General features: G+C 35.8%; 1 protein-coding gene across 3 annotated transcripts; it reads left to right on the top strand.

Annotated features, from left to right (window-relative positions):
• Nucleotides 1–1,000: 1,000 nt before the first annotated feature.
• LOC147277081 (protein DETOXIFICATION 46, chloroplastic-like) lies at nt 1,001–8,050 on the top strand. 3 transcript variants are annotated; one of them, XM_086253257.1, is made up of 15 exons: nt 1,001–1,137; nt 1,277–1,611; nt 1,706–1,800; nt 3,007–3,115; nt 3,305–3,360; nt 3,732–3,787; nt 4,272–4,410; nt 4,552–4,689; nt 4,771–4,839; nt 4,935–5,045; nt 5,322–5,450; nt 6,014–6,091; nt 6,718–6,789; nt 6,880–6,942; nt 7,555–8,047. In XM_086253257.1, exons 2-15 carry the CDS (start codon nt 1,491–1,493, stop codon nt 7,654–7,656), a joined length of 1,338 nt encoding a protein of 445 aa, XP_086109383.1. In that variant the 5' UTR covers nt 1,001–1,137; nt 1,277–1,490; the 3' UTR covers nt 7,657–8,047. The 3 variants fall into 3 exon arrangements, with proteins under 3 accessions (XP_086109383.1, XP_086109384.1, XP_086109381.1); XM_086253258.1 differs by having other exon boundaries at nt 1,043–1,137; nt 1,263–1,611; XM_086253255.1 differs by having other exon boundaries at nt 1,043–1,611; nt 7,555–8,050.
• The last annotated feature ends 2,454 nt before the right edge of the window (nt 8,051–10,504 follow it).

Raw genomic sequence — 10,504 nt, 5'->3', positions numbered from 1 at the left:
AGAAAATGGGAATTAATCACTGCGGGGATGAAGGCGGGAAAATTTCTGATTTAGATATGAATGCTTATAAAAGCCCAACTAGTGAGGACTGAGGAGACATTTGGGCTTCAGAAGAGACATTTGGGCTTCAGAAGCCATTGGATTGGAATTTCACAACATACGGATTACGGACCCATTAACTTGGCCTCTATATTCGGTAAACATGACATGATCTTGGCAGTTGGTTCAATAGACGGCTAAGATTTTATTAGAAATTGAACAGAGTAAAAACAAGAAGGATCTTGATCGTCTCGTATTGTTTTGTTATGAGATGCAAATAACGCTAAACTCCACACTAACTTGACAGAGACCGTAACTTGAAGAGATGATTTGGTCTTTCAAGCTTAAAAAAAGAGAATTGCTATATGAACACTCATTTCCTCCCATTATACACCCCTCTTTTTATTTTAGGTCAAACCAAATGATCATAAAAGACAACCCACCTCAACCTAGCCACCCCAAGTCCCGATCTCGACCCCACCGCTCGCCACCACTTTCGGGTTGAACCACCAATGATAGTGGAGGTGGGGTCAGGGGTTGTGCTAGGTTTTGGTTTTTTTTTTTTCTTGTATAGTTGTATAATAAAAATATTTTAAAAATTTTAGGAATGTGTATTTAGAATAGTATAGATTAAAAAAAAAAAAAGTGTGAGGTGAGAAAAAAATATATAGCGAGAAGAAGATGGGTGTTCAAATAGTAGCCTTGAAAACAAAAATTACATGAAAATTTTAGAGTTTTTAAATGATGCAAGGGGTGTGAAAACTGAAAAGAGCAAAGAAAGACCGTTACATAATAATATAATCTCTGCAATTGTATACTAAAATATTCACGACTCCCGTGGCTGCAGAAAGTTAGACGAATTTGGTAGACAAAACGACACAAGCACATCTGCACCTAAAACAAAAAACGACACAACATAAGCACAGAGACGCAATAGCATTTGAAAAGTTGTTAAAATCCCGTCAATTTGTCATGACGTCACTACCAGAAAACAACTGAAGAAGAGAATTGCAGGTGGGGAATTGCCGCTGGTGACCTGTTAGCAGTTAGCTTGTGTGCAGAAACATATACACTCTGATCTCCAGTCGGAGATTGAAGGTAATGTTCTCTTCGTCTTCTCCATTTTCAACACACACAGACACACAAAAATGCAGCTGAAAACTATGGCTCTGAATTCCCACACCACTAAAATCCAAACCCATAACCTCCGGCGCTTCTCTCAGTACTCTCACTGCAGCTTTCGCAGCTCCAGCATTCGTTATGGTGTTCAGTGCCCGCCAAGTGTTTGTGTTTTGGCGGCAAAGAGTGACCGACCTCGCGATAGGTTGATTACCGCGTGCGTTGGCCTCGGTCAGACTGAGAGTAATGGGGATTTGGAGGTTCAAGAGAAGGTAGTGGAGGTTGTTGGGTCAAAGAAGGAGGAGCTTGCGGAGCAGAGCATATGGAAGCAAATGAAGGAGATTGTGATGTTTTCAGGGCCCGCCACGGGGTTGTGGATTTGTGGGCCGTTGATGAGTCTCATATCCACGGCTGTCATCGGCCAGGGGAGCTCAACGGAGCTTGCTGCTTTGGGTAAGTACTGGTGGTTCAATGTTTTAAGTAGTTTTATGTTTTCAGAGATTGAATTGTGTAATGGTGTAATTTGATTGTGGGTTTGGATGGGCAGGTCCGGGAACGGTGTTTTGTGATAATATGAATCTTTTGTTCATGTTCCTTTCAATTGCTACTTCAAATATGGTTGCCACTGCGCTCGCCAAAAGGGTTAGTTTCTTTTGTTCTTATGTTGTCAAATATGGTTTTGAATTTGAGTAATGCTAGAGATACCAAAACAAAACAAATCCCAAAATTTTAAATCTCATTATAACTAATGATGTGGCGGTCTTTTGTTTGTTCATATTTCGACCCACTCTGAAGTCTGAACTACATCATTTGGTAACTAAAATTGTGAAATGTTTTGGTGGTTCTAATATTTTATTTTGAGTCATTGTGATTTTAGTATTATTGCATGAATTTATGAGGCCAGCCTATTTTCTTAAGTTCATAAAGGGTGTTCTTGTTTTTTGTGGTGCGATTTGTTGTTGTAAGCATTATAGTCGCATTGAAACAATACACGACATAATCGTGTACTTACCAAGGCATTGATACACACACATACACACGTGTGTATATTTATATTTGTTTATTTAAGTTTATGGTGGTTGGTGATTGCCTAGGAAACAAAAGCGTGCAACTGTGCAAGCACACATGCATTTAAACTTTTAATTAGGCCCTTAAATCCAGAGACCTTTTGTTTTCTTATGCACATAATGGTATAATAGTCTAGTAAAACCTTCACTGACATATGGGTAACAAAAAATAAAATGGGTATATAAAATAAGAAGAGGCTCTGAAAATCAATTTTAGAGCCAAAGGATCAGATATTGCTATGGCTTTTGAAAAGCTGCTATCTAGGAGTTTATGAAAATGTAGTTTAGGAGAACCTAAGGCGAATCTTTGGCTTGAGTGAAGGCATAGTTGCAATTTCAATGAACTCCATTCAACACAAAGTCACAAGACTTTTAAGAAGCACCCCCTTTTCTACTAATCAAAATCAGCTTGTAAACAGGAGTTGCTTCTCAATAGCAACTTGTGGAAATTTACCAAACAAGATGTTAGGTGTTTCTACTGGGGAGAGGCTGAAGCACTACCCTGAAAAGCTTTACCACCCTACTTTAATCCTCTATTGTAGTTAGTTAAGAAAATAAAATAGTGAACGAATATTGTACATTTTGTTCACATGTTTAGAAAAAAAAATTACATCATATTCTGCATTTTTGTAACTCTACTGAGTCACTCATGATTAGTCTGTTGATTCACAACTTTGCCACACCTTATTTTAATTATGAATTCCATGGTTGGTAGTTCACTCCTTAATATTTGCTCATCTCTGTTTTGGACTATATTTTTGACAAGATAGTATTGGTGCAGGATAAAAAAGAACTGCAGCATCAGATATCTATCTTGCTCTTTGTTGGGCTGACTTGTGGAGTTCTGATGCTTTTGTTCACACAATTCCTTGGTTCATGGGCACTAACTGGTAGTAAATACTGGTTTAGCTTTTTGTCATTTTTGTATGACAGACAGATGCACTGATTTACTAAAATATTTGGAATGCGAAGTCATCATTTCCCTTTTACCATCTTAGAGTAGTGAGAACCAATAATGGATAAAAATACCATAGGCCATTAAATGTCTAATGAATTTTCTGATCTATGTTTTTTTTCAGCTTTTGCTGGGCCCAAGAATGTGCATATTGTACCTGCAGCAAGCAAATATGTTCAGGTTTGTTTTCTTTTGGATAAACCCTTTTATCTGTTATTTTTAAAATAAATGTTGTTTGCTCCTATGATAGGAGATTTGATGGTTTTTAACCTCGTAAAGTAACCATAAAGTCATATTAGAAAACAGTTCAATGGTTTCAGTTCTTTAGCTTTGGTTTTTGGGAATCTCACACACAATTTTAAGGAATTTTGTAAAGCAAACCTTCAGTTCACTTGTCAAAGTAGTAGGTTATCTGCTGACATATGAGTGCTTCTGACAATTCTTCTGCTTAATATTCTTTAGTGACTACTATTTGATATTTAATTAAGACCTCCTCTCCACTCAATTTTTCCAAAGACTTGTTAACTGAACATATGTTTTTTTGTCTGTAGATTCGGGGGTTAGCATGGCCTGCAATTCTTTTTGGATTGGTTGCTCAAAGTGCAAGGTAGATGATAATTCCTCTCCCCTGCATCATCAGTTACCTTATCAGTTGGCAGCATCTTAGTGTAGTAGCTTTTAAATTACTCTCAAATTCAATGCATGTAGTTGCAAGAACTACTATATCAATCTTGTTAATCCTCATAGAGGCATGCTAAACAATAAGGAGGCGTATTGAATAATGCATTATGGTACACCATGGTTAGCCTTGCAATTATATTCAGTTCATCAAATTTAATTTCTGATGTATCTTTCATCTTTACATTTCTGCCATCTTAGGCGCTTTGTTTAGAACTTTAGGTTTACCCTTGTGTTTGATTAAAGCATACCTAGGTATTTGGTTACTTCTGTGGCCTGAATACACCTACCTTTTTAACTACTTCAGTTGATAATTGATACATGTCCTAACTATGGAATTGAGGTTCTTATTGCTAAAATTAAATTCTTAGTTATTTTTAATGTATTTTGACGTTTCCTCTTCTAATTCCCAGTCTTGGTATGAAAGATTCACTGGGACCTTTAAAGGCTCTGGTGGTTGCCAGTGCTGTGAATGGCATTGGTCATGTAGTCCTCTGCAACTTATTACACTATGGTATTACTGGTGCAGCATGGGCAACAATGACATCACAGGTATGTTGGATGACCGTTTCAATGGTTTCCATATCTAGTTTCATTTGTTGATCATATGTTCTTGCCAAGACATTTTCAGTATACCCAATATTTTGCAAATACATCCTACATAGTGCTGCCACTGATCATCATGTGTTCCAGGTCGTTGCCGCTTTTATGATGATTGAAGCCCTGAACAAGAAAGGATTTAGTGCCTTTTCCATCTCTGTTCCATCGCCCAGTGAATTTCTGCAAATATTTGGGATTGCTGGACCAGTGTTTGTAACAATGTTCTCTAAGGTTGGCTGCATCTATCTTAATATAGCTGAAGCTTCTAACATGTGAACATATCTAAGCATCTGTGACCTTTTGATGTTATAGGTGGCTTTCTACTCTCTCATGACATATTTTGCTACTGCTATGGGTTCAAATATAGTTGCTGCTCATCAGGTTAGCTTTATTTGCACTCACAGCTGTAATTACTTGCTGCAGTGTCCATCTACAAGGAATAGACAATTATCTTGACAATATACCATTCACTGTAGGTGATGATTCAAATGTATGGCATGTGTGTGGTATGGGGTGAGCCTCTTTCTCAAACTGCACAATCATTTATGCCTGAGTTATTATATGGAGTTAACCGAAGTTTGGAGAAGGTTCGTTATGTTCAAGTTCAGTTGGTGCTCCTACCATCATACTTTGTGTCTTTGTTGGATCTCTTGCTGTAAAAAACGAGTAAAATATTTGATGTTTTCATGTGTCAGTGATATGTGATTATGTAGAGTTCCTCTTCTTCTTCTTTAATGAAAAAAAAAGAAGGGAAATCAGTGCATACATTGCTTTTTGAATAAATGTTTCTAGTTGCAGAATCTACTTCCCCATCGAGTTCTGTCAACAAGAAGTGTTCTAATGTTTTTAACAATACTGAACAGGCCCGAATGCTGCTAAAGTCACTCGTAATTATTGGAGCTATACTTGGATTGGCAATAGGGGCTATTGGGATGTCTGTTCCTTGGTTGTTCCCCAATATCTTTACATTTGATCTTAAAGTCATACAAGAGGTTAGTTTTAGTTCTGAAACATAATCTTCATTTCTTTTTCTAGGATTTGTAATCTGAAATGATTATAGTGGCATAGTATAAATAACAGGGGAAGTGACACTTCCAATACTACTCTATGAGTTTGTAATATTTACGGTTTTGCACATGATAATTTGCTGCTCAAGAGGGATAATGAAAATTGCCTTTTAAACCTGATTGTCACTACCGAGCCACTTGAGCATGTGTAAAGTTGATCCTATAAGTATATTCAGAGGTCATCCTGGCTCTTGTTTAGGGAATTGTATTAGTGCTATTATCAACCAGAAAATGAAATTATTTTGTTCTGGTTATGATTCATACTGTACATTATTACAAGAAATGAACTAGGTTGGAGAGAAATGAATATTGCAGTCTGCATAAACTCTATGTATATGTGAAATGTATATATTTATAGTTTTTAATTAAACAAAAAAGAGCCTGTAACCAGAAAAAAAATAAAATAAATAAAACAACAGCAACAACAAAGAGCATGCTGGGAATATCTGAATATTGCTCATATTTCATTCTTACCTTGTATCAAGCAGATGCACAAAGTATTGTTTCTGTTCTTCCTCTCGCTATCTGTGACGCCCTGCACTCACAGCCTGGAGGGAACATTGCTGGTATGTTTGATAACTCTAATCCGACCCCTCTGTTTCCCTTTATTTTTTATTTAAATCCTTTTTACCTGTGCTATGGAGCAAGATGAATAATACTTGATATGAGGGTCATGTTTATTGTGCAATGTGTGTCTCAAGCGAAGTAGTGACATTTCTCTCTTATTGTAACAAGTTCAGATCCTTTTCTTTTATTTATTGTGCTTCTGACAAAGCTATATCATTTCAAGCCTCCATTTAATTATCTTCCTAATATAAACCCTTAATACTAAAATCTAAATCCCAACACTTAATCCTGAAGTGTTGGGCATAAGCACAGTATTAACACAACAAATATAAGTAGAAAATCCTATATCTATTTGAGTTGACAAACATAAGCCCCTTACAATCCAAAATAATTCTAATCATCCACTGATACTTCCTAAGAGTATATTGGCTCAATTATAGGTGAAACCTTAATTTATAGACTTCTCACAACATGATTGATTGTATTGGAAGAGCAAAGAAAGATAACATTATCTTACTCAATAACTGATTACTTAAAGAAAGCAGCAATTAGTGAAGGATTTTTTGCTTAACTCTATATAGAACCCTTGTATTTTAGCACCAAAATATTTTGTTTTCTTGCGCAGGCTGGACGGGATCTTAAATTTATCAGCTTGTCAATGAGCAGTTGTTTTTCTTTGGGTGCTCTTCTACTGTTGGTAGAGATCTATTTCCTCTTTGTTCTGTCAAATTTTCTAGTCTCAAATTTTGTTAGTCATTATTATAACTCATGTTATACTTGTCACCAGTTAGTGAACAGCAGAGGATTTGGTTTGCCTGGCTGCTGGTTTGCACTTGTAGCATTTCAATGGGTAAGACAAAAAAATGAATTTAAATCCTCATCTTGACAATCATTTAAGTTGTTCTTTGGAAATCTAAGGGCCCGTTTGGTATCCTACTCAAATTTTTTTTTCAAAAATTAAGATTTTTTTTAATGTGAGTTTTCAAAATCAATTTTTAAAATTTGAAAACGTGTTTGGTATGAAATTTGAAAACAATTTTTAAACTTAAAAAATGATGACAGCTAAGAAAGAAGGAAGTGTTAAAAAAAAAAAAAAAAAAACGATGTTTTATCATTTTTAAAAAGAAGCATGTTTTTGAATTTTTTTTTTCTAAAAACTGTTTTTGAAAATTGTCTACCAAACACATTTTCTTGACTAGACCTTGTTTTTTTGTTTTTGAAAAAAAAAATAGTTTTTGAATAGAATATCAAACAGGCCCCAAGGGTTCTCCCATTTTATTTAGGGTTTAATAGTAAAATTTAAGAAAACACTACAACCCCTGGATTTCTAATAGAGGACTTAGATTAGAAACCAAGGATTGTCAAGACAAAAAGGGTATCTAGATCCTTGACAAAACACCCTCATCATCTATGCAACATTTAATTATACATTTAACTGAATGCACAAGTTGTTTTATTCCAGGCTCGATTTTTCTTTGCTCTCCGGCGGCTTCTTTCTCCTAATGGCATGCTTCAAACAGAAGAACTGGGCTGGTATAAAATGGGGAAGTTGAAAGCTGCTTAATTTTCAGAATCCATATTGGTTCTTCTATCTGCAATGAGAGAACTTTAAGAAGCTGCTGATCAGGAAGCCAATTCTATGGATTTTTGCCAAGGGACCATTCTCAAATCGTGGAATTCAGCATATGCTTCTGTAATCGCTGCCAAAGATCGGGCGGTGATCATTCTTTAATGCCTTCATCATTCTTTAGATCAAATAGTTTTACTCTGTAAGAAAATGGTTTGAAGACACATAGTCCTTTGCAATTAACAGATGCTTCTTTTTTTTTTCTTTTTAAAGAAAAAATCATTTGTTGCTATTTGACAAATTATGCTGAAAGTTGTGTTTTGTTAACAAAAAAGAAAAAATAATTGTTAGTTAGGTCACCTTAATTATGAAGCCTCAGAGGAGATGATGCATGAAAACTTGGAAAGGATCTAAACACTCTAAAGCCACCTAGTCCATTGTCATTTAAGGATGTGTTTAGAGTGCTCTTGAAGCTGATTTGTTTTTATATTAAAGACGAATTTTAATGTTTTTGCACTTGATAGGTATTTCCTAGTGAAGTGATGCCACATGAATTTATAGGAAGCACTTGAGTTTTTTTGTGAAATTGTTGTTTCTAGCAAAACAAAGATGCTAGACTGCTAGTGCTACTCGATAAAATATTTTCATACAAGATCACCTTAAATAAAATAAGATGAATGGAAGTATGCTTTCACTTAGCTCCAGCATAGGATGAAAGAAAGTTCAATGGATACATTCAAGTATAAAGTTTTATTTCAAAAAGCTTCGTTATTATTAGCTGTGGATCACTTAACTTATGTATTGTACATTATTAAATTATATTTCCACTATAACATTTATGACTTGTATGGTTGTACCAAAACATGCGATCCCAATAGTTTCCTGTTGGTAAAATTTTCTAAATAAGACATATATTCTGGGATCTTCAGGAAATATATTTAGAGTTGTATTAATAAAGAACACTAATTAATGGTTTGAATCAATGGGGGACATTCCGTCACTTTTGTTACAAACTTCATCCAAATGAGGGGTAAAATGGTCTTTTCATATAAAATAAAATTTTAATTCTATTTCTAACTCAAAATATATTAAGAGTGTTGCTATTTGCATACTCTTTTTTTTCTTTTTGGCACACCCCACCAACTTATTTTATGAAATTACTTAATTGACACAAAGAGAAATTACCTTAAATGACAACCTACATTATTTGAAAAAAAAAAATTCTTTACACACCTCAAACCCAACACTCATAAACCACAATTACACACCCACCTTCAACCTCACCTCCAACCACAACCAAAACACACCCCACCCATGACCCCACCTCCATCCCAAAATTGCCGATATCCACCTCCCACCGTCAAGCCGCCTTCATCGCCGTCATGCATCCTCTCTCTACTATAGCCATTGGAAGTTAGAGACATGCCCTAACCTAAATTTTTGGATTTGAATGTAAATGTAATGCTTTCTTATCTAATTTCAATTGGTTAATCTATTCCAATACATTTTTCGTCAGTTTGCGATGATTTGGATTGAGGTTTTTTAGAATGCAATAATGAATTTTTTGGTTATTCATTTTCGGATTCGCATGTCGTTCGGAACTGGTCTGCTGAATATTTCGGTTTCGTTCGGTAGTAAGCTGTCGAACTTTTCAGTTTCGTTTGGTAGTAAGCTGTCGAACGAAACTGAAAGGTTTGACAACTTACTACCGAACGAAACTGAAATGTTCGGTAGCTTACTACTAAACGAAACCAAAATATTTGATAGACCAGTGTTGAACGACATGCGAAACCCTATAACCCAAACCCGAAATTTCAATCTTGAAACCTAGAAAACCCGCACTCCAAATTATCTCAAACAGAAAAAAAAAAAAAAAGTTTTGGGATACATTAACCAATTTAAAATTTGATAAAAAAGCCTAGATTTGCATATTAATCAAAATAATTTAGCTTAAGGCATACCTATGGGTTGACAACAATGACTATGGTGGAGTAAGGTGGTGAGACCACCAACGTCAGATTAACGGTAGCGAGTTGACGGCGACTTCAACAGCTGAGTTGACGGCGGTGGTGACGGCTCCGATGACGATGTTGGTATACAGGGTTGTGTTCTTGACTAGGATCGTGTGAGACCCAAAATTTTCCAAATTTATTTTGGAATTTTTCTTTAATTTCTAGAATTTTTCTAGAAATTTGTTTGGCGGAAAATCGTATTTTTCGCCTTAAGCTTTAATTGTTTGACCAACTTTGACTAGAGTTTTGACCCAAGTTAGACCTTTTAAAAGGTGGTACTTTTACTCACGAACCCAACGGAGCAAGTCTCGTATTATTCCGAGTCCGGGAGATTATTTTATGAATTTCCCAAAATTTCATTTTTAAAAGCATTTTATCTTAGTTTGTGGAGCTTGAAATTTTCAAAATTTTTCTAAAGGGCAAATTGGTATTTTGACCTCATAGTTAATTAGTACTAGTCGATACGAGTCCGTAGTATTTTTCGGGGTATTTTTCCGAGTCCCGAGCTATTTTTAATTAATTTTTGAAGTTGAGAAAAATAGGAAAAAGAAAATAAAATAGGAAAAACACCAGATCGCGCCACGTGGCACGATCTGGAGCGTCTAACGATGCATGGCAGCAAGATCTGATGGCTGCATGTGCAGCCAAGTGTCAAAGCCTTCGCCACGTGTCAATTTCTCATTGGTCAAAGTTATGACGGTTGACTTGAGTCAACCCAGTCAACTCGGATGAGTCAACCGAGTTGACTCACTCACCCTCCCTATAAATAGTGGCGTGAACCCCAGCTGATCCTCACAAATTCAGCCGCACGCTTCCCAAGAGAGAGCTTCTCT

The sequence above is a fragment of the Dryas octopetala genome, chromosome 8 (assembly GCF_963921425.1).
Source record: "Dryas octopetala chromosome 8, drDryOcto1.1, whole genome shotgun sequence".
NCBI classification, from domain to species: Eukaryota; Viridiplantae; Streptophyta; class Magnoliopsida; order Rosales; family Rosaceae; genus Dryas; species Dryas octopetala.
The sequence above is the reverse complement of the archived record's forward strand: the minus strand, read 5'-3'. Positions and strand labels throughout refer to the sequence as shown.